Here is a 25407-nt window from a genome sequence, read left to right on the forward strand (position 1 = left end):
GCGGCTACTGGCCTGTCTTAAAGAAACCCAAGTGTGCATTTGATTGAGCACAGCCTGTGATTTTTTTTTTTAACACACATCTATCGCTAGTGATGGCGAGCAGCTGGTGGGTTTCTTAATCCCCCACCCCACCCCCCAAAAAAGGAAGAGAGGGAGGCTGGTGGCGCGGGGAGAGAAAGGAAGCTACAAATCCGGACACTAGTTTTCACACTGCAATTTCCCTCCCTCTTTTTGTTGTTCGGAAAGGAAAGAGTGAGCGTGGAGGAGCCGGCGAGGGGGAAATACCGATGGCAGCGAGATGCAGTTCGCCGCCGCAAGCAATGCAAGATTAGATCTCTAAATGCAGCAAAACACTCCCTGAAAACCAACAACCCCGCGGTGCAATCAGACATTTCATTGCCTCTCACTGCACACGGAGCGGGCTTCTACACAGGCGAGAGACTCTTTTTACCCCCCTCCCCCGCTGTCTCCCCGTCCTACCCACCCTCCACTCCATCAGTCGCATCACAAGCAATGAGTAGCAAATAAGCGTTTTCTGTTTACGGTCCTGCTTCCCAACAGCCAGCTCCCTTTTCTATATATTTTTTAAAATTCCTTGGACTGATCTGGAAAACCACCACCACCACCGATTATTTTTTATATTCTTTGTAAATCGGCGAATATTAAAGAAAAAAAATTAAACAACCATTCGGAATCCGTCTAAAGAAGAAGATATATTTTTATTCTCCTCCTCTTCCTCCAGCTGAAGTTGGACAGCCTAAGTAACTGTGAGGGGATTGTGTGGCCGCAGAAGCGCTTGATTTGAGGCGGCTTTTCTCTCGCTCTCTCGCCCCTCCCTGCGAGCTACATGCTCCATTTGCTGCCCCGCAACCTGTGTCTCTGCAGATGTTTTAGAGCAACAGGTTCAGCAACTTAAAACACAGGGGTAGGCAGCGGGAACAGAAGAAGGGAGAGGGAATAAGGCGGCGGAGGAGGAAGAGGGGGCAGGGGCCACCCTGGTGCTGCCGCAGCTGCCACCACCCCCTGGCTCGGGGATGTACCTTTCCATTTGTTGCTTCTTCTTCTGCTGGGCTCCTGCCCTGACTCTGAAGAACCTGAATTACTCGGTGCCGGAGGAGCAGGGGGCGGGCACGGTGATCGGGAACATCGGCAGGGATGCCCGGCTGCAAGCGGGGGCGGGCGGGCCGCCGCCGCCGGCGGAGCGGGGAGGCGGCCGGGGGACCAAATCGACTTTCCGCGTGCTGGAGAACTCGGCGCCGCACCTGCTGGACGTGGACGGCGAGAGCGGGCTGCTCTACACCAAGCAGCGCATCGACCGCGAGGCGCTGTGCCGGCGCAGCGCCAAGTGCCAGCTCTCGCTCGAGGTCTTCGCCAACGACCAGGAGATCTGCATGATCAAGGTGGAGATCCAGGACCTGAACGACAACGCGCCCGCCTTCCCCTCCGACCAGGTGGACATGGACATCTCGGAGAACGCGGCGCCGGGCACCCGCTTCCCCCTCACCAGCGCCCACGACCCGGACGCCGGCGACAACGGGCTGCGCACTTACCTGCTCACCCGCGACGACTACGGCCTCTTCTCGCTCGACGTCAAGTCGCGGGGCGACGGCACCAAGTTCCCGGAGCTGGTGATCCAGAAGCCGCTGGACCGCGAGGAGCAGAGCCACCACACGCTGGTGCTGACGGCGCTGGACGGCGGCGACCCGCCCCGCTCGGGCACGGTGCAGCTCAACGTGCGCCTCATCGACTCCAACGACAACAGCCCCGTCTTCGAGGCGGCCTCGTACGTGGTGGAGCTGCCGGAGAACGCGCCGCTGGGCACCGCCGTCATCGACCTCAACGCCACCGACGCGGACGAGGGCACCAACGGCGAGGTGCTGTACTCCTTCAGCGGCTACGCGCCCGAGCGCGTCCGCGACCTCTTCAGCATCGACCCGCAGAGCGGCCTCATCCGCGTCAAGAGCAACCTGGACTACGAGGAGAGCGGCCTCATCGAGATCGACGTGCAGGCCCGCGACCTGGGGCCCAACCCCATCCCCGCCCACTGCAAGGTGACCGTGCGCCTCATCGACCGCAACGACAACGCGCCCGCCATCGGCTTCGTCTCCGTCCGCCAGGGGGCGCTCAGCGAGGCCGCCCCGCCGGGCACCGTCATCGCCCTGGTGCGGGTCACCGACCGCGACTCCGGCAAGAACGGGCAGCTGCAGTGCCGGGTGCTGGGCGGCGGCGGGGCGGGCGCGGTGCCCTTCGCCCTGGAGGAGAACTACGACAACTTCTACACGGTGGTGACCGACCGGCCGCTGGACCGCGAGGCGCAGGACGAGTACAACGTGACCATCCTGGCCCGGGACGGGGGCAGCCCCCCGCTCAACTCCACCAAGTCCTTCTCCGTGCGGATCCTGGACGAGAACGACAACCCGCCCCGCTTCAGCAAGAGCCTCTACGTGCTGCAGGTGCCTGAGAACAACATCCCTGGCGAGTACCTAGGCTCCGTGCTGGCCCAGGACCCAGACCTGGGCCAGAATGGGACTGTGTCCTACTCCATCCTGCCCGGGCACGTGGGCGACGTCTCCATCTACACCTACGTCTCCGTCAACCCCACCAATGGCGCCATCTACGCCTTGCGGAGCTTCAACTATGAGCAAACCAAGCACTTTGAGTTCCGCGTGCTGGCCAAGGACTCGGGCTCACCCCACCGCGAGAGCAATGCCACTGTGCGTGTCACCGTGCTCGATGTCAATGACAACGCACCCCTCATTGTTCTGCCTGCCCTCATCAATGACACTGCGGAGCTCCAGGTGCCACGCAACGCTGGTGTGGGCTACCCCGTGGGCACCGTGCATGCCCTGGACAGTGATTTTGGGGAGAGCGGACGCCTCACGTACGAGATCGTCGAAGGCAATGAGGAGCACCTCTTTGAGATGGACCCCGCCAGTGGCGAGATACGCACTTTGCACCCATACTGGGAAGAACTCAGTCCGGTGGCTGAATTGGTGGTCAAGGTCAGTGACCACGGCAAGCCCAGCCTCTCAGCCGTGGCCAAACTGATTGTCAGGGCCTTGGCAGGACCATTGCCCGAAGCCGGCGAGCCGCAGGTGAATGGTGAGCAGCATCGGCGACCACACTGGGACCTGTCGCTGCCCTTGATTGTGACCTTGAGTACTGTCTCCATCATCCTACTAGCTGCCATGATCACCATTGCCGTGAAGTGCAAGCGGGAGAACAAGGAGATCCGCACCTACAATTGCCGCATCGCAGAGTACAGCCATCCCCAGCTGGGAGGAGGGGGCAGCAGCAGCGGGGGAGGAGGAGGAGGTGGCGGTGGCGGAGGCAAGGGCAAGAAGAAGAAGATCAGCAAGAATGACATCATGCTGGTGCCCAGTGAGGGCGAGGACAGCAGGGGCCCCCTCAATGTCATGAACGTAGTGAGCAGCCCATCCTTGGCCACCTCACCCATGTACTTTGACTACCAGACCCGTCTGCCCCTCAGCTCACCCAGGTCCGAGGTGATGTATCTGAAACCCGCCTCCAACAACCTGACTGTGCCCCAGGGACATGTGGGCTGCCACACCAGCTTCACAGGGCAAGGGACTAACGCCAGCGAGGCTCCCCCGAGCCGGATGTCCATTATTCAGGTAGGAGACTTTTAGAATAACCCGGACCTCACTTTAGACGCTGGTTTAAACGTTATGTTTTGTCTGCAGTGAAACCTGTTGTAAGGCACCAACAAAAATCAGTCACTTCAGGGAGGTGGACTTATTAAAATAAAGGTATGCAGATCATACTTGAGGGATCTGATTCTGTTCTCATGCTGGTGTCACCAGTGTAAATCAAAAGTTATTCCACTGACATAAATGGAGTTACAACAGTGTAAAGCTGGTATATGTGAGAACACTGTCAAGCCTAATATGTTTGGGATACTTTGGGGTATTGCCTAATAAAGGTGAGAGAGACCAGGTAGGTGAGGTAATATCTTATTTTGGACCAGCTTTTGTGGGTGAAGAAGACAATCTTTCAAGCTACACAAAGCTCTTCTTCAATCTGGGAAAGGCAAACTCACCCACCTTGTCTCTCATAAATAATCTGGGACCAACATGGCTACAACAACACTGCAAACAAGCAAAAGGTGGTCTCTTCCACAGGTTTCACTGTACTTTTCTTTGGGGCAGAGAGGTGGTGGGGATATTTGAAGAAGTTATGTCTGCTTCTGTAACCAACAGGACATTACAGAAACTGTACACACTAAGGACACACTTCCCCCCCCCCCCATCTATTGCAACAGTGTATATAGCCTTCCAATCCTGTATATAATATCAGCTATTTCCAAGATGTATGCTTTTAATTTTTTAAGTTTCCTTTTTAGAACATATATACATATATTTTTTATCTTTGACACAGAACAGTATCATTTGGGGCCCCATTACTTCCTTTTCTTCCCTGAAAACAATAAAACTTTCAGCCTTGGAAAGTTTGCTTAGTTAACTAGATTAAAATGTATGTGATAGTTCCCCCCCCCTCCCCTGCAAAGTTAACAAAACTCAAATCCTATTGTAAATCAACAGAATGACTAGTCAGATTTCCAGTAGCCTGAATCAATATTGACTATTGCTGTATAGTGAAAGACTTACATGCTCTGTTTTTGTTTTTTTTTAATCAAAGCTCATTTTTGAAAAATACAGTAGTGGGCCACATTCTGCCTTCAGTAACACTCATCACCCATTGACATTCATGTATGTAAGTGATGGCAGAATTTGGGCCATTGGATTGAGTTTAATATTTAAGTAAAATAACAACTTAATACGTAGTGTGTAGTTTGAAGTTCAAACACAAAAGATGTGTTCTGAAGCAGTGGGCTTATACCATAAAACAGTGGGCAGAATCTGGCCCTAATTGATCTAATTTAAAGTATTCCTTAGTTAGTGTGGCTTAATGTTCAAATGTTACAGGTATGCTCCAAAGCAATTTTTAGATTTTTCATTGAATGCAGGCTCTGGGTAATGACTATTAAATATATCTGAAGTGTCATATCTGTTTTGTCCTGTGGTTCTCCTAATATGCTGTTCTGAGTCATAGGGGAATGAGCTGAGTGTATCAAAAGTGACACAGACTCATTTTGTGTTGCCAGCTAATGAGAAAAAGTTGCACTGTAGACACTTGATGTATCAAAAGGAAATTCGTAATGCATTTGAGGCTTCATATGATGCAGTTTTGTGAACACCAAATTTACTTAGTTTCCAGTGGCATCTAATATTGTCAAGAGAGGTGGCCAATAATTGATCATCTATAGCTGTATATTTTAATAACTGCAGAAAAATGCCCTGTGTACAAGGTCACTGTGAACTATTCCTCAACCCACTATTGAGTTGTGTCACAGAAACAATTTCATTTTATACTTATCCTGAATTTGTGTTGCTATCAATTAGGTGGTTGAGCAATATTCAAAATCAGAACTTGATTTTAACAAAACTGACACGTCAGGAAGAATATTAGGTTAGTGCAATACCGAAAATAATTCAATTTATAATTCATGCTTTAAAAGACAAATAAATAACTTTCAGTGACTCTTGTTTAAGGCATGTAATTTTTTTTACTATAAAATGAAGTTGTCAGAATACAAAAATACTTTTTTTTTCCAAGTGACAAGTGTAATAGTTACTAAAACTTAGAAAATTATATTCTCTTGCAACCATGTAATGTCTATATAAAGCAATTAATACATGTATTGATACTACTAAATAGTAAAGATTCAACTGTAGTGTAAAATCTCAGTCATAAATATTATTCCTTTTTTACAGTGTTCACTGTATCATATCAGTCATGATTTTTTTTTTGAAATTTATATAAAACTGAAAGAGGAATTTCCTCCCTTAAAAAAAGGTGTGTTGTGGTTTCTGTGAAAGTTTTGCTGTGATGACTGTGAAAAAATTTAACCGTAAGTCCTGATAGCATGAACCTGTATACCTAATATTTAACTTTCTGTTTTCCTGAATATCTACACACAGTGTTTTGGAGCAAGGTGGCGCAGCTAGTGAGTTAAGAAACACTCATCTTTCATTTATGGAAAGCTGGATCAAATTTAGTTTAGGTCACAAGTGGACCTGAATTTAGTAGTCACAACATAATCATAAAACAAATACGCAGTTTGAGATAGTTGTTGGGGCCCTGTTCAGGATAGGTCCAGGTTTATAGTATCAGGAGTTTGTATTAGGAGAACTATGTGGAAAAAATTGCATGTCTTCACCACAGGCTACATGAAATGAATTTTTATATTTTCTTGCCTTCTTTCTCTCCCCATCCCCAAATTAGATATTATATATAAACTCTGCACTTAAAATCAGAAAGCACATGCTACTTTGAGTCTGATTCTGCACTTCATTGAAGCTCTCATTGGAGTCAGTGGGAGTTTTTCATGACCAAAGAGTGCAGGATCAGGCTCTCTATCTGGATCCAATGGATCCTAATCCACTGGTAGAAAATCTACTTCTAGGAAAATAACCTATGTTGTTAAGAAGCAAAAGAGGTAGCCAGTAAAAGGAAGAGCTAGTTTCCAACCATCTGGGTTCTTGTCCACCTTCATTAACTAGTGAAAAATGCACTATTTGCTCATTGCTTTAAGTAGGTGAAAGCTAAGCTATTTTATAAGTATTTTCTCTAGTGAATATTCAGTGTAGTTTTTTAAATATATATGTATGGTGGAACCACATTAATCTCCTACTTTCTAATGTACACAACAGAACAGCTCTCTTTCTCTTCCTGTTTCTCAGCAAGGATTTAATGGTAGAGTTCTCTAGTGAGGTTCTACTAAGATTTTGTATATTTACAGAATATACTACATTGCATTACACCACATTAACTAGTACACTACCAAAAATTTATAATCAAATCAAGACTACAGTTGTCTAATCAATAAGGGCCAGATTTTCCCATTCTTACCTTTTTACTCTGGAGTTACTCCCAGACTAAATTCAATAGGTCAGATTGTGATATTCTTATCCATGTGCATAGCATCGTATCTCACCTATAGTCCCATCAAAGTTAAGGGATACCTGGAAAAAGGTGCTACTTAGAATCTGGCCCAATGAGAATACTTGCCAAGTAAAGTAAGGCTCAGTATGAATGAGGTGGCATAATTTTCTTCCCAATTAAGTACATTTTGCAATGCATTAGCTTTATGTTTTAACTGTCCATTTACTCACTAATTTGTGAGTAAATTTCAGTATTTGCAGGTTTATAAGTAACTAATGTGAATTAGTGGGTTTTGTACCATAATTATGAAAATCTTCAAATTTCCTGTATTATGTATGTGTAAAATGTTGGATGGATATTCAGCGGCACTGAGAACTCAGCACTCACTGATTTCTATGAGACTTGCAGGTGTTCAGCAACTCTGAAAATCAGGCCATGTTTATTCAATAGATTAATCAGTTGATAGGATGACATATAAAGACTATTCCTTTACTAGTCATACATAGTTAGGACACCTACTGTGCACAAACACATCTTACCGTTATTTAACAATTCAACCAGCACATTGTATACATCCTCTAATAAAGAATAGTGGTTTTAAAGAATAATTTAGCATAAATATGTTTAGACATAAATGTACTGTTATGTGTTTATATACACAAACAAAATTTATTTACAAACCAAAATTTTAAATGGCTCACATAGAGGAGAAAAGGTATAAATTTCATGGCCAGATTAACTCAAACTTCCATCCAAGCCCTTAATCTTGTAACAAATGGGACTTTGCTCTGTAATCTACAAATACATATTCAGCCCTATCAAAAACTTCTATAGTTAAGTGTGTAAGCAATTCATGCTAACAGGAAACAGGCAAATAGTTCTGCTGGCAAACAAGCCACAATTTCTTCAAGTTTTCAGTAGATGAAAGAGTTGATGGATAAAGGGAAACCAGCAGAAATAGGTTCTTTAAAGTGACATGACAGTAGTGTAGAAAACTATCTACATATGCAAGGAGTGTTCATGATCATAGAGAATATTTATTATTATACTTGTGATGCAGTGTGGAGAGATTTGTAAATATATCAAGTGAGACAGAATGGGAAAACTGTGGTCACAGATTTTATTGAATAGAAAAAAAAAAGAGAAGAAGAAAAGAAAGAGACCATTTTACAAGGAACTATCAAGCTGGGAGTCACCACAGTTGCTGCACTAGGCAGTCCTGTAACATTTTAAGATAAAGTGCAGATCATTCTTAATACTTCCAGGCACCTGATGTTTACGATGTGTCAACAGATTACTGTTAAGTCCCAATGCAGCCTCATCACCAGGTGTCTAGTAGTATCTGAGAAGATATAGACTTCAAGGGGGAAAAAAACCCGTAAACTGTATTCATGCTGTTATGTCTTCAAATATATTATTGTTTTCTTTTAGAAACTTCAGTGTGCAGTGTTGCAGAATGAAACGTGCTGACACTGCAATATCAGGAGAACTGAAATAATTAAAAAACAAATTGCATTCATTCCCAGAATTCAGAACTCCAATCTCAAAAGACTCACATTACGTTTGTTTTTTATATCCTTTGCAAAGGGAGAATATTCTTCTTCTGATGCAGAAGCTAATTTTTCTAATAGAGCTAGTGGAAGTTTAGGACATGTACTGAGAGGAGAATTTAAGAGAAGTCAGTGGAAGTTCTGCACAATTGCAGGCTTGCAGTTTGGACATTATATTTCCCAGGCAGTTGGATTTACCAACAGTATTTTCTAAACTCAAATAAAAAACTACCAGACTAATGTCTGATCTCATGTCAGAGCTATCTGGCTGAGAGGTATTATGATAGTTTTTATAATGTGTATGTTTAGATTAGATGTAATGCAAAATAGCCCTATTAAATGTTTGAGATTTGTAAATATATATTGCACTGGGTATAATTACACTGTACACATTTCTAAAGCTTCTATGCCAGGGGTCGGCAACCTCTGACACGCGGCTCGCCAGGGTAAGCACCCTGGTGGGCCGGGCCAGTTTGTTTACCTGCCGCATCTGCAGGTGTTCTGCAGGCCAATGGGGGCGGCGGGAAGCCGCGGCCAGCACACCCCATTGGCCTGGAGCGGCGAACCGCGGCCAGTGGGAGCCACGATCGGCCGAACCTGCGGACGCGGCAGGTAAACAAACTGGCCCGGCCCGCCAGGGTGCTTACCCTGGCGAGCCGCGTGCCAGAGGTTGCCGACCCCTATTCTAGGCCTATTTTTCATTGTGTATTAAAGTCAATGCAAGTATTGCCAGTGTAAGACCTGCAGGATTGGATGTTTTCTTTATATTTGCACAACAGTAAATATTTCCTTTCTGCCCAACTGCTACTCTGTTTGAATATAAAACTGTTACATTCAACACACGTACTTTATGGCCTGATCTTGTAACCATATCCCACAGTAGTATCTTCTGGGATTACTAATGTGGGTAATGGCTGCAGGATCAGGCTCCCCCTCTTTTGTACCATGTCTATCATAGACCCTCTGAGCCTGATTCTGATCTTTCTTCCTCCTACATTTTACAACAGTGTTATTCCATTGATTTCACTGTAGTTAAGCCTGATCTATGCAGGTGTAAGTGAGATCAATCTAAGGCCCTATATTCCAAAATGGTTCGTGGGGTTAAACATTACAGAGTTAAACAATACAAAATAGCTAAGGGAGAGACAAATTAAGAGTAAGGAGGAGAAAACGCAGATATTGGGAGTAGGGAAAAAGAACAATGCCTCCAAAATAAAAATCCTCACTAACTAGATGGTTAAGAAGATCAAGGGCTCTGTATGACTTATTTTCTGTTAAAAGAGACATATAAGAGCTGAAAAAAGTTAGTGCAGTTAAAATAAGTGACTAAGGGACAGATCCTGCAATCATTATTTGGGTAAAACTCCCATTGACTGTTATGTGCTTCAAAGTTGTTGAAGCTTTACTCATGTTGGTGACCACTTACATGAGTAGTCTCATTGATTTCAATGGAAGTACTCAGGTGTATAAGTGATTACCAGCATGAATAAGGTTTGTACAACTGAGCCCTTGAAGAGTTAACTTTTGGTTTAGTAATAACTTTGGCCCAGATTCTGCCACCCTTACATTAAGTACTGTCTTACTCTACAAATAATCCTATTGAATCCAGTCAAACTTCACAACAAGGGATCTAGTTCCCATTTTAGTCAATAATATAACTCCCATTGACTTCAGTGATGCAAGATCAAGCCTCCTACTAAGGTTTCTATGGAATGTGAGTAAGGGTGACAGAATCTGATCTTTATATTTAGAACTCAGCCATAAAAATCGTCTGTCATAGCAGATGTGGAAAGTTGCTCATATATATATATATATATATATATATATATATATAATGGGAACAGCCTGTGCACGATGGTGCAGAATCTTTTTCTAATGAAGAATTGGGGAGATTTCAATCTATTTTTTTTTTATAATTTAAATGTCCAAATTTATGTTTGGAGTTTGAAATAATATAATAACAAAATAATAATAATAATAATAATTAATAAATTAATTAATAATTATAGTGATATAAAGGTCAGAGATATCTAAGACTCCTTTGAACTATTCATAAAGAACATTTTTTGCTTTTATATTACCAAAACAAATATTTGTATTTGTTTAAAACCATGTATACAATATACTATTATTTTTAAAATGTGGCAAATATAGCTCTGTGGAAAATTGTGACTATGTAAATTTAAAGTATTTGCAGCTCTTACCTACAAATAATCAAGTATAGACCAAATCTTGCAGTTGCTACTCACGCAAAAAGTTAATGGAAATGAATGGAGTTTTACCTGATTAAGGATTGCAAAAGTGGACCCTAAATCAGTTCTTGAGGGGTTTTTTAATATGAAGAAGCTCCAGTTTCTCTTTACAGCCACTTTCTCTCCCTTCAGGCAGTATTATACAAATCCATGTCAGTGTATTTCACTTGTCAGAAGTCTTTAAAATAAACAAAAGAATACCTGTAGCAGTGTTGCTATTTGGAGGTAACAAACTCTTCAAGTTTGAGGAGTGTCTGTCTATAGTAGATGAAAGGAAAAAATATTGTGCAACAGTTAAGAATTTCTGTGAAAGGATCTTTAAACAATGATTTGTTGACCAGAGCAGAAACACAGCTCCTTTTTTATCTCTACTAGTAGAGAAGCAGTATTTTGGTGTCAGGAGGTCAGAAGAAAATACTTTGGACATATTTTTTTCCCCAGAAAGTAGCTTGAGGACTTTTATTTTCAGTCATATCAATGCTTACATTGTACAAACAGAAGTGGTAAAATTCATGATGAGAGGGTACCAAAAGGTAGGAAATGAGTGAAATCTGCCTCTCATGGGAATGCAGATTCTTACATGGAGATGAAAATGCTCCAGGGAGAGCCTGGCAACATCTTTTTTTGGGAAAATATAATTTTTGAGAGTAAGGACCATTTTGTTTTTTAGTGGGGAAGAGGGAGAAACTAGTAGGTCAGGCTTTCTGATGGTTCTGAAATGATGGAACTCAGTATTGCACGCATTCTGACAGTATTAAGCATTTTGTATACAATTTCCACTGTTAAGTACTACACTGAAGAGTAAGCAAATTTGTACATATACACCTGTTAATTAGGATATTAGGTATTGCTTTATATAACCTTCCCAACACTAATATATTTTATAGATAAATCCCAGAGGCTGCAACATACAGTTCATGCTTTATTAAGGTCACAACAGAAGCATCTATTTCTATTACTGAATTGCTTCATCCAGTTAGTGGGGCTACCTATGCAGAAGGACAGTATAAAGATCAGTTCATCTCTCAGTTACTTTCAGGATGTCTTTTTTTTTCAGCTCCAAAGTTAATCAGTCCTATGCTGATGTACTATCAATTTATTGCAGTAAAGGAGATGTTCTTTGATTACTTAAAATACATTAGCTTTAATAAAAAAGGCTTTAATGACATCAGTGTGCTGGGTGACTGAATGCTACAGTCTCCAATGCATGGGACAGCAGACTTCTTAGAAAATATAAATGCAGAATTTCAGCTGTGTGGATGGCACAACTTATCGATTCATTGTAAGTTCTTTCAGTGATAGACATGTGAAATTAGTTTCAGACAGTGTTTCAGACAATGTATTGATATATGTATGACACACTTACATTTGCTTGTTCTAGTCCTAGTGACACTATGATTACTGGTATTTGCAATCCTTGCCCTGGAACACTTCCAGACAGTTTTATTGTATTGAAATGACTCTTACAGTTCATTGAGCATCTAGCATAACACTGCTGAATATGATTGGCGCGTTTGCATATATTTATTCGAAAAAAATCAGGCAGTTAAACTGCATAATTATGGGAAAACGAATCATAACAATAAAAGACCATTTAAGTTAACAAGCTTTGTGATCAAAGGATAAATACAGGTTGGATAAATGAGACTCTAGATGTAACTAATCTACATAAATAGGCTTTGGTCTGATTAGAGGAAAGGAATACATTAAAATAATTTAAAGGTATTAAAAAGCATTTTGCTTCAGTAGCTTTATAACATCTAGTTTTATTTTATCTTATTTTTGTTATGTTTCTATTCAATAAAAATAGCTGTGTTCAGTGATAAACTACTTTTATGTGTTTTTTTATTTCTTGATTACCAATGCTTACAATGCAAAGAAAATATAAAATAGCACAAGTAAACAAAAGTAACAAATCATAAGTTTCCATTTTATTTTGAACACATTGTGTGTCAAAAACCTGAAGCATTTTTAAAAACTTGCAATGTTTTTGATTGATTTTTAATTAAAGAAAAACATTAAAGGGAACATTTAAAGGAGTATTTCTTGTTTACTGTCTTTATCAGTGAAGAGCAGCCTTTGTAGTGTTTGAAAGCTGGTGCATTAAAAATCAATTTCAAGTCTTCAAAGCTATAAACTCTTCCTTGCTTTGTAGATATATACTGTTTTTAAAACCATTCAGAGTACACTTGACAATTGAATTAAAAACAAAAGGTAAATAATGGCTTCATCAAAATTTTGAAGGATTTTAATGTATTTTTAATAATAGCTAAGGATCTTTATATATAACTGACGTGAATCACAATTTGTAGTTTTTAAATGAATAATTTGTTCCTAAAGACAATAATACTTAGTCTTTTATTTATACATTTTGTTTTCAACTTTCATTCGTGGTGTTTTTTGTATTTTAATGAACATCATGACTCAAACACAGAGAATGTCAGTCAATATCTTTACTTACTATATTTCTGCCTGGATCATTACTGATTGCTAAGCAACCACTTATGGGTAGAATTGTTGTGGCTACAATTCAATAAAAACTGAGCAAGAGTACACAAAATTGCATTAGGAACTGTCATAACTGCTAGAAATTTAATTGTATAAAACTGCAAAGGTCATTTAATTTGGAAGAGAGTTGCCATAAAACGCTAAAACACAAAGATTGTTAACTTAAATGGTCTTTTATAGCTTTCTTACTGCACCCTAAATTCAACACTTGGATCCTACTTGCACAACGTTATGAGAGTTTTTTCCTTAATTTAGTGGATCAGGATCATGCCCTTAATCTGTTTATGATTAACTCTAAGATCTGTGAAGATTAACCTCCTTAGATATAACAACTCCTTAGATAGAACAACTGCACTGGTATTACAGGTCAAAAGGCCTGATTCTACAAATACTTATTCAGCAAAGTGTTTTAACTTATGAGAATAGATCAGTGGTGGGCAACCTGCTGGCCGCACACGGCCCGCTGGCCGCACGTGGCCCGTCAGGGTAATCCGTCGGTGGGCCACCAGGCAGTTTGTTTACATTTGCACAGCCACCTGCAGCTCCCAGTGGCCGTGGTTCGACGTTCCCAGCCAATGGGAGCTGCGGGAAGCAGTGGCCAACACGTCTCTGTGGCCTGCGCCGCTTCCCGCAGCTCCCATTGGCCTAAACGGCGAACCACGGCCACTGGGAGCTGCCGGAGGCCGTGCAAATGTAAACAAACTGTCTGGCGGCTCACCAGCGGATTACCCTGATGGGCTGCGTGCGGCCTGCGGGGCGTAGGTTGCCCACCACTGGAATAGATCAATTGAATCAAATGTGATCACTTGTGAGTGAAATTGCTCATGTGTAAATATATGTAGAATTGGGCCCAGAATTTGTGATTCTTTATTATCAGCATCCCTCCCTGTGGCATCTCCCAAAATTGAATCCAAGCTGCAAAAACTGATCATTTAACTTTCCCTCAAACTGCATTCTGTAATACTCTATTGAGATAATCCTGATGACTGAATATTTGATAGTTTTTGCTGTTTTGCATACACTTGTGTAATTTGATATGCAGATTTGAAGATCATAAAAACAATCTTGCTTTGATGATCATGAGCAAGATTATCCAGCCACAGCTGTAAAGTACCCAGTGTGTTCTTTACTGATCTCATCATCATTTCACTGGATCAGATGACAATAAGAATATAGTGGAATTCAGAGTGCTTGGGAAATAGTGGATTTAAAAGCTTTAAAAATGGCAATCAAGAAAACCCTAGAAACTGTTTCAATATCTAGGCCACACTTCAAACAAAATAAGTGTGTGTGTGTGTGTGTGTGTGTGGTGGGGAAGAGGATGCAATGTGTTTCAAAAAGAGATATCTACAGGTTGAATGGAAAAGAATGTGAGTTAACAATGCACCTTTAATGGCTTTTTTGTATGTATTACATGACCTGTAAAGAACAGTTAAGCAGTCCTGGAGAAGATGTTGTCAGTCTGTACCCTCTTGCAACAAACGAGAAAGCATCAGGTTTAGAGGCAGATTCTGTTGTCATGTTTTCCTGGGGCAAAAGTGTAATGAAGGAACAGCCTCCCTTTCTACTGCATAGTTGCAGTTAAACATCCTGCTTAAAACTGTGTATTCAACTATCAACCTTCAGTATTGAGAATAATGATGAAGAGGCGGTATAAATCATGTGGAATGTGAAATAATCAGCACTCAATCAGTTTTATTAACAGCATTAGGTATTAAAAACACACGGTAATTTGCATCTCCGTAGCTTCAAGGTAAGGAACAAATCAGTCAACTATGTAGGCAGTGGGTAGAAAAGGGGGAAAACAAAATGTTTTATGATGTTTCTTTTGAAGTATAGTCCTTTCTTTATGTAAGTCCATAAATGTATTCTATCTGTTTAAGCCACCTGTAGCTCCTTTTCAGGCCTAGCAGAATAGAATATTGAATAGTGATAAAATTAACTGGATGGATTTGTTTATTATTTATTCATTGACCACCATTATATATGAAGTCTCTTCAACAGTATACATCTCATTAACACAGTAATGTGATTGTCATGAAATAAAGATTTCTTCAGAAGTAAAGTAAGCAATTTTAAATGCCTGTGTGTTTCTGCTTCCAGAATCTTGGATAGAACTTTTAAGCTCCGCTCATTTAAATATTTATACACCAACATCTTCCCTGCATCCCCTGCACTTTGATTTTTGGCAGAACAATCCTAATAATTAGTGGCTAGCTTTCCAGATCTTGACCTGCTCTGTAAGGCTACTGTTTATCCTTGAATGAAGTTAAAACAAGAGAAAACTGCTACGGTTAAACAAATGCAAGCTGCAGGAATTTTGGCTGGTATTGGCAAATATCTATTATGGATTGCTTGCAGTTGTGTTAGTCTTGCTGATACCAATAAATGAAGAAATGGGTACCCATGCTGAGTAGCAAGAGGAGGAGAGAATACATTGAAAGGAGACTTTTTGTTCTGATTTAAATTTTGAGCAATAGGTTTTCTACAGTATTTTATAATCAAGACAATTACATAGTAATTTGGGTTAGAATACATGCCCAGTTCCCTATCTCAAAACCCAATTTGTTACCACCTGTGGCTATTTGTATTAAAAAAAGAAACATAATTACTATGAGTCTCAGCAGTCTAAGAGTAAATTTTTGCAATTACAATACCTCCCTTGGGCAGATATGTGAAAATGGCAGATTAATTCCTGCCAGGGTCTGTCTGTTCCTTGTGAATTTTTAGGGTTGCTAGTGGTTTGGTATAGTCTACTTATTACACTGGTACTGTTTGTAATGTTGTGGATAAAGTTAAGTCAGCACTTCCGTTATAAATCTCTAGAAATAAGGCTCTATAGCACTGCCATAAAAATTCTCTACAAATTGAAACTTGACATATAAGGTCTCAGGCAAGGAGTGAGAACCCAATTCTGCTTGCATGGGAAACTGATAGGAGTTTTGCCAGTAGAGTTTACTTCAGTAGAAAGAGGATTGGTATATATGTTGTTATTTTATCCCTGACCAGATTAAAAAAAAAAAAAAAGTTTAGTTTTACTACAATAGCTGGATCGTTCTTAGAGTCATATAGTAACATTGATGGAATAGTGTGTGAACTGAAGGGCCACATATTGCCTTTAGGATTTTTTGTTTTGTCCACAATGGCACACGGACTAACATGTTTCTTTAGAGTGGAATGTCTGTGGGCCATCAGGACCAGATCCTGAAACATCCACCTGAGTTACTCATGTGGGGTAGTCTTATTCAAGTCCTAATGACCTTTACTTACCTGAGTAAAGGTACTTGTGTGCATAGGTATTTTCAAGATTGGGTGCTTAGGCTCATAGCCTGTAAACAGCTTTGCGCAGATGACCTCTTGCCTCCAAACGGAGCCCTTGTTGAAGTCAGTGTGGCTGCACATGGGCTCATGAGTCCACCTGCAGGGAGCAGCATTAGCCTGTGTTAGAGATTAGTGCCTTATGAGCATTCAAAGAGAGCAATTTAAGGAACCTTAATGTGTCCATTTTCTTTACATCCATGTGTTGTGTGTGTGTGTGTGTAATTTTATTTTTTATTGCTGTTGTGATTTGGGATTTTTTTTAAAGTCAGAAGAATTGTTTGTTTCAACTCTCAACTCATTTTATGGCATTTTTCTGACTTGGGCATTGTCACAAACACAGCAGGTTGGAATGGCTTCCTTAGAGCCTTTACAGCCCATTAATTGAAAATCCATGGGAAAAAAATAGGTTTATACATCACACCACAATATCAATTGATTTATTTATTCTTGATTAAAGCATCCATATGATGTCTCTGAGTGCCTTGCCATTTAAATAAGATTATAAAATCAAACCACCAATTCAGTCAACTCACGCTCCTACCAAGCAGCTGCTTATAATCAAATATTAACAATCACATATATTGGCCTATACATCAGTCTCCCATCCCCAGGTGAAACAAATGGGTCCAGCAGCCTGAAAATTGACAAAAATCCATGCTAGTTTGGAGTGAGGCAGGAGGGAATTCCAGAATCCCAGGCTCCTTACAGAGAATACCTTTCCAGCTGTCCTCTCTCTACTTTACCAAGTGGCTCTAGCTTCCAAGTCTCCACAACTGTGGCAGTGTATCACATGGGAGAGAGGCAGTCTGAGGTGGGCTGATCCCAAACTATTTAGGGTTTTACAGGTCCAATCCATCACCTTAAAACCTATGGAAGCTCACAGAAAACCAGTTCCAGGTTCCAGAACATAGGTGTCATGTGATGTCTTATGTATAAATACACCACTTATCAAGCTAGCTGCTGCCTTTGGTGCTAGTTCCAGTTTCATATATAGCTCCATGTAGAATGCACTGCAATAGGTTAACCTTGAAGTGATAAAGGCATGTATCATGGAGGAAAGATCTGCATCCAGAAATTAAGGCCATACCTTTCTGGGAAGGCATAGATGGTGAAATGCCTTCTTTACCACCACTATTATATTAATGGTAAATTGGACCCAAACCTTGTATTTTACAAAGTGCTTATGTGAAGATACATGACTGTAATGGTTCTAACATTTATTTAAGGACATAACCTCTTGTTAAGTTTGTGCAGGCCTAAATTATTTATCTTATGTCATAGATGATAAAGCAATATCACAAAATTTTACAACTGCAGATGTACGTCACACAGGCATGTGATGCCATCAGATTCGATAATTTGGTGTTCCTTCATTGTGGGTTCAATTTTCAGTTCTGAAGGTGTTTCCATATACAGAGGCTGTGACTCTAACTAGTGCTAGTTCATGGTAATTATACCTATGTGAGAATAGACCATCATATCCATGAACCAAAGTACATGAATAACAACTTTAAAATGTTGAAATAAATAGTTACATGAACCTAAATAAATAGTAACCCGGACAGAAGTAAATAATGTAGATTTCATGGCCTTCAGTGAAGAATTAAGTAAAATTAAAGGCTTAATTTCTGACTGGCTCTGAGAAAATCTTCAGGGGAGGAAAATATTCTGAAAGCTCCTTTACAACTCCTAAAGTACCAAAAGCAGGTGATGGGCACCAATTTAAAGAAAAGGGCATCTGAAAGAACTGTGGGAAAATGCAGATCTGCCTCTGTATATTTCATAAGTATTGCACTGACAGGCAGGTCCAATGCCCTGCTCATTTGTGTCCTCTGCCCCTAGCAGCATGGCTCTAAAACTATACTATATCATAGATTTCCCCTGGAGACAAAAGCATGGAGTCAGAGTACTAACACCTGTGCAGATTTACATTTGGAAATCTGCTGGGTTTGGAGTAGAACATGTCATATACAGGGTCTGCTCTCTTGGTCATTCATTCCTTATCATCACCCTCAAAAACCCACTGAACCCTAACCATGTGTCTGTGTAGAAGGGCATCTACAAGTGTGTATGGGGAGGTGGAACATACTGTACAGGAGTTCCTTTACCCATCATTTCACTTGTTAAGAGCCCATTGTAATCTTTTTCCTGCACCTTTGCAGCTTTCTGCAGCATTCAGTGTATATGTATGTGGGGATATAAACCCCTATGTAAGTACTCAGTTCTGCTCCGGCTGAAGTAAAGGGCTGATCCAAAGCATATTGAAGATAGTGGAAAAAAACAGTTTATTTCAGTGGGCTTTGGATAAGGCCTGGTGTGAGTTTTGCCATTGTCTTTAGAGGGAGAGGGAGCAGCCCCAGACAATATAAACAGTATGTTAAGGTGTTGATACAAACTAAATAAAGCTAAGACATTCAAAACAGAATGTTTCTGTTTTCCTCCTATCAGTATACTGTGAGTTCAGGATAGTATACCAATAAAAGGACACATTTTCATCTACCTCCCTACCATATACTGTTGCTTTTATAGATTTTTTTCCCCTAGAAAAAAATGTTTCAGTGCTCTTAGAAAAAGGAAAACAATAGTAGTAAGAATAGGACAAATCCTGAAGTATTTACTTGCTTGAGTGGAAGTTTGAGTAAGAACTTTGGGATTTCATTCAAAATTAAAAATAAAATGCCCCCAGATCAGCATTCACGAGCATTGTAAAACCAGTGTGCATGATAGAAAAATATAAGAAGATTGTTTTCATACTTCCAAGGGAGAGTTGCAAACAGAGGGAGAGGAAGGAGAATATTTTTTTAAATTATGCAAAGATACTTGGACTGTCTCCTTAACTTTTAATATCCTTGCTTTTGTCAGCTTGTATGTAATTTTAATTGGTTTAACTTTCAGTGTTAACATTTAATAAGTAAATCAGGATGACATTGGTATCAAAGTTGATATCAAAGATGTATTATCTCTTTTTGCTTGTGATTCACAAGTCCTAGAGCAAGCTGATACAGTGATAAGGTGGTGGAGATATCATCTAGTCATTTAATTGTAGATGAGTCAGTTAATTGTAGTAAACATAACACCTTGTTCGGAATGCTAAGGTAGATTCAACATGGTGAGAACCATAGATAAAAGATGCATTAAAGCATTTCAAATTCAATCATTAGGTTTCATTGCACCCATCTGCTACCAGAAAATATAATTGGAAACTTGATTCATTGACCTTTAACTGTCATTTTGGACTATGATTTTTAAACCCATATTTTCAAGTCAGAGTTAATTTGATAAGAGCAATGCCCACTACATTTTAATGCAATTATTTTTTGTGCAATTTTAACAAAAAAATATAATCAGGTTTTAATGGTCTGTTGTATATTCTGCTAATCCAGTCAAAGTAGTTATTTAATACTTTATGTGGTTAAAAGCAACTAATGTTCAACTTCATTAAGGCTTCTGTTAAATAGGAGGCTTGCTGAACTTTTTACTGTTATTTTATGCACGAACTACTACCTCTTATTAATTATTTCCAGGGGTCCATGTTACACTAAAATTATACTTACAAGCTCCAATCACACCAAGATTATACAGCATGACACAGAGGCTAAATAAGCACTGAAATTACATAGCGCTTCAGGTAGTCATTCCTAAAGCATGCTTAGTTTCATAGCCTTTCTTGTATTTTTCCTGGCACAGATGCTGTCTCATACAGGGGGGATAGTACACACACATCCCCTAGCACTTCTGCTACATGTGTGGCACACAGGTAGAGTGTCTTGTAAAATTACAGGGTTACTTAGAACAAGCAGGAAACGTGTTGTGATAAGTGAGCGTGATTTAATGTCCTCTCAGTGATGGTATGCTGTTCTGTTGTCTGAAGTTCATGTGATGGAAAATAATGATTAGACAGGTGTTTCTTCAGCTTGTGGGATCAAATTCCTGAAATATTTTATATAGTGTAGAGACAGATGTACACAACATAACCTTATAATCCCATTTCACAGCTTTTCCAAATACTGGAGAGCTCGATAAATAGAAAGCCGATTATATTGGTAGCATAACTCCATTAATAGGATTCAGATCTACATTATTGACAAGTCAGTGCTGTTAATATGATCCAGTATATTAACTTGACAGGAAAACTAGAACGATAGGATGCATCTGCAGCCTAATTGACAGGGAAGCTCTTTCAAAAGGTTCTTAATGTGGTTTTTATTGACAGTGTGGCTCTAGTAAGTACATACCACTGGTCAACGGTGAAAATATATTGGATACAACTATACTAGTAGGCTAGAGTGTAGTAGTTATTGTTCTTGTTTCCCATACTGCCATCTTAACTTTGATATAAGTCATATCAAGTCCCCTCATAAGAACTTCACAAATACCTCTTAAAGCATCAGTCTCAGCTGCAATGCTCACAGGCATTTGACATGTTGTGAATTATTTTAAATGTGCTCATCTTTTTTTTTAAAATGAATAGAGGCAATACAGAGTAATGTAATAATGTGTCATGAATTTCATTATGTTTATTTATTGATTCTGTTCTGCGATAGCAGAGGCAGAGCTATTGTATTTTCAGCCAGAGCTCTTTATACAGTGTGGTATTTGGCACATCTTTCTATATGCATTTCTTGTGCCTTCTCCAAAAAATAGTTTGTTTTAAAAAGTCATATTACCATTAAATAAATATTTTGATACTATTTTTCCTTCACCTTGTTTATGTTCTCATCAGATGTTCACATCTCATGTGAATGAGGCTCAAAGACCTCCTAGTGGGAAAAAAAAATCCATTATGCAGCAAAGGGAAGCAAGAGTTGGGCCTTCAAAGCATTCCCTCTGATTCCCATTTTAGAAGGAGAGGAGTCATGGACTGAGTGAAGCTGTCACCCTTTCACCAGTTCTCCTCTTTTTCACGGAGAGAGATTTGGCTGCTAGGTGTCTCTTGCATCTCCTCTTGCAGTGATGGGGAGAAAAAGGGATGTGTTAGTCTGAAAGAGCTTTCCCTCTGAGGAGGGGAAGAATTGATCATGAAGAGATTGCATTCTCTCGTATGTCTTTTATTTCAGATGCGAATTTGGCCAGGATCTGTCCATCCCCTTTCCCATCTATCTTTCACTTTTCCTTTTTACAAGGGCCAGGGGAAAATCTGGCAAGTATTCTTGAGTCTTTTGTGTCTGGTGAATTGCCAAGTACACTATTGGCAGAACTTGGCAAATAAATAATAATACATGGATTGGGAACTGATTTGGCCAGGATAATCTGTGATGCTCCAGTTTATTATATCAGATGGAGAGAATGGTGGATATCGCTCATTCTTTTGTTCTCTGCTTTCCAGGGTAGGTGTGTATATGGGTTTGAAAGTGCAATCCATGGCCTTCCCACAAGAATCCTACTTCCTTTGGGCAAAAGAAATGCATGCTACCAGCAATCTGCAGTCAGTATCCCTACAGCAGAGGCCAGTGGTACACATCTTCACATGTGCCCTTGTTTATTTTTGGTATCATGTGTTTTCTTAATGAAAATGTGTTTTTGCACAATATCGTATGTTACTGGAAAAATCATATAAGCACGCTGTACATTTTCTAATATGGAAACCCACATTTTACAAGTGTAAAGCTTCCCAGCCATGTATATATGTAATATAAAATATACCTCAATGGTGCAATTCCAGAAGGAAATGAGAGCACAGCACATAAGAGGACAATTGTTCCTAGATTTGTCTAAAATGGTTTCACTTTTTATTTCTATCCTCCAAATAGCTAAAATTTTTCATTACTGATTTATGTACAACTCTTTGTTCGCTGTTGGGCCAATACCTTTTGTTAATGGTAAAGGTCTGAGGTTTAAGGTTTTTATACCAAAATAAAAAAATAAGTCTTCAGGCCAAACACACTCAGCAGCAGATTTACCAAGAAATCTTTTCTTTCTCTTTGTGGAAAATTGTACCATGTAGAACATAAACAGTTTCTAACAAAATCAAGACAATTGTCTGTTCTCTCAAAACTAGATTTGGCAGAAAACAGTTCTTTTGTCTTGCAAAGTGATTGCCAGTATGTAAGAGCTCTGTTTCACTGGAAGGAAAATACTTGGAATTAAGGTTTTCAAGAAAAGAATTGGAAGATGCTTGAATTAGATATTAAGTGGCGGTCTGATAAAGGGGAGTGATGTTCCATTTCATTTTCTGCTAATGTTTAATTAAAAAGATGTTAGAGTCAGCAAAGACATTTTGCTTTATTGTAGTTTCAGGTATGAACATCTACATAAAATAGACTTGCATTGAATCACACATTTTGCAGATGTCATGCTTGTTCTTGTAATTCTGAGAAAGATTATGAATATTCTAGTTGCCTAATATTCATAAATCTGATTAATGTTTGTCTTCTTTTTTAGATATTAGAATAAATCTTCTTCTAATATGACAGTTATTTCTGGGCACAATTTGTCAAGAATACTTGAATACCATGTTTCTCAAAATTTTTCTGGAATTGTTTTGTTTTTAGACGTTTATTTTTACAAGGGAGGGAGCTGTTAAGTTGCAAGCTTGAATTTTCTGTCTGATTTTCTAATCATCTTATACAAGCTAATTAGAAACGTACCAATAGTGGATTTCAGTCTGGAGAATTACAGTGTAATAGTGGGCCTAATTTTGTAAAACAGCTTTTAAATTTGCACCTATGATTTTGGAAGTTCTACACATGCACAAACACCCAAATTTGCACCAGTAAAAACCTTTGCATGCACCGATGTGGGATTTTGTGCGCACAAATATTAAGAGGCAAGGTTCAGGTCCCTTTTGGAAATTAAATACTCATGTAAGGGACGTACTGATGTTTCCAACATGGATCCAGATCATACTCTTCTGTCATAATACCCAAGGGAGATGACTCTGGAGGGGAAAATCTCCACAGGTATGATGAAGTTGCCCTATGTTGTCCCACTGGGAAATAGTGGGATGCGTGCAAACCTGGTGGATCCCAGAGGGTGTACCTTTCTCCTGCGAATCTTCCCAAAAGAACAAAACCTCTAGAGACATTGTGGAAATCTTCTTCATTTACAAAACATCAAAAACATTTCATTTCAACTAATGTAGATTTCAGTGCCCACATTCCTCCCTTGCGTGGATTCACAGAAATTAGAAATAGGAGAGACCTCTTAGTTCAGCAAGGCTATCCTCCCCTGCCACTAGAGGAATGTTCACTGTAATACAACATCATCTAGTGCTGTTTCCAGTCTTGTTTAAAATGTTTCAAATGGTGGGGCTTTCATATCTTTCTATAGGAGACTATCCCACTCTAGTGGATCTCATTAGGAAGTTGTTCCTAATATTCAGCCTATTTTTATCTCAATTTCCTCCTTTCCTTTCTCTTAAATAAATCTTTTTGCAAGTAGTAGCTATTGTAAAATTAAATAGTAGAACCTAACCAGTGGACATGAAAATTTCTGGGTCACATGGTTGTGAATTTGGAAATTGAGAATTCTGAGTTCCCCATATGTAAGGAATAAGCAACTGCAGTGTTGGTGTACTGAAATTTATTTCTTCTGAGTTCACAGATCCCAGCTGGTATCACAGAATGTAGATGGGTAGGTGTGTACCATGGCATGCAATTTCGAATTCCATCCAGCCAGCATTTCGTATGACTAATAGCAGAATTTGTATGTGTGTTCTTCATCAGTACTTTATTATCACCATGCTTGATCCCTGTCTAATGCACTGTTAGTTAATTTTACTCAGTGAACATCTTGAATTCCAAATAAAATCTCCAAAATCTGATGCTAAAAAAGCTGTCCTTTGTGGGGTCTTGGTGGGAAGGTGGGTAATGCTATCTGCCTGTTCAATTCTCTGCTGTTGTAATGCCACTGAGTCTTAAAGTTTGACTCTGTTACTCTGGTTGTGTGATACCAGTGGCACTTGAGGTTTTATCCTATAGTCTTACTCAAGTAATTAAAATCCCATTACAGTCAATAAAACTCTATAAATGAGTGTGTTACATGTAAATGAGTTCAAAAGTTAGCAAGGAATATGGGCATACAGTATACCACTAATAATATCTGCAGCTAATAACATGGAAAGGTTTTGGGTAGTCAGAGTGCAACAAAATGCTTTTTGCTGGTGCTAGGTTTTTCAAAAGCCATACATTGCTTAGAACTGCAGCTGTGTGGTATAAAGCGGTATGACTAATACGTCTGCTGAAAATATTTAAGATGAAGTTTGGTCAAAATATTTCGTATCAACTTTCATCAGTATTACATTTTAATTTTTTTTTTAATGTTTGCTCATTTAGGCTGGGATTGTCAATAGAACCCATGTGAGTTAGGCACCCAAATCATTTAAATCAGTGTGAGTTGGGAACCTGACTCCCTTAAGCACCTTTGAAAATCTCTGCCTCAAAGCTTAATGTTTAGTATTTATTATCAATGGTTACAGTGTATGTAAGGACAGGGGCGGCTCTATGTTTTTTGCCGCCCCAAGCACGGCAGTCAGGCGGCCTTCGGTGGCATGCCTGCGGGCGGTCCGCTGGTCATGCGGATTCGGCGGAGTTTCTGCAGGTGATCTGCCAGTCCCGCCGAAGGCTGCCTGACTGCCACCCTCACAGCGACTGACACGCCGCCCCCCGCGGCTTGCCGCCCCAGACACGCGCTTGCTGCGCTGGTACCTGGAGCCGCCCCTGTGTAAGGATAGTGTATGTAAGGATTTTGTCCTCTAGCTTAGAGTGCCCTGCTGTAGCTCATCATTGGTAGGGAGTTTCCAAGCTTAAGTGGTAAAAGTCTATGTTTCTGGAGTTGAAGGAGTAGGATTTTACACTTAGTTCTGCAACTAT

At 40.2% G+C, this 25407-nt stretch overlaps 1 protein-coding gene across 2 annotated transcripts in view; it reads left to right on the forward strand.

The window, feature by feature from the left end:
• The first annotated feature begins 614 nt into the window (after nt 1-614).
• The window catches only part of LOC113405131 (protocadherin-17), a 95880-nt gene continuing 71087 nt past the window's right edge, over nt 615-25407 (forward strand). For both annotated transcript variants that reach the window (XM_026650680.1, XM_026650719.1), the window contains exon 1: nt 615-3635. In XM_026650680.1, the coding sequence (XP_026506465.1) occupies nt 1035-3635 (2601 nt within the window). In that variant the 5' untranslated portion in view covers nt 615-1034. The remainder of the gene's footprint in view (nt 3636-25407) is intronic.

Source organism: Terrapene carolina, unplaced genomic scaffold (assembly GCF_002925995.2).
Source record: "Terrapene carolina triunguis isolate 2854851 unplaced genomic scaffold, T_m_triunguis-2.0 Scaffold17, whole genome shotgun sequence".
Lineage (NCBI taxonomy): Eukaryota > Metazoa > Chordata > Testudines > Emydidae > Terrapene > Terrapene triunguis.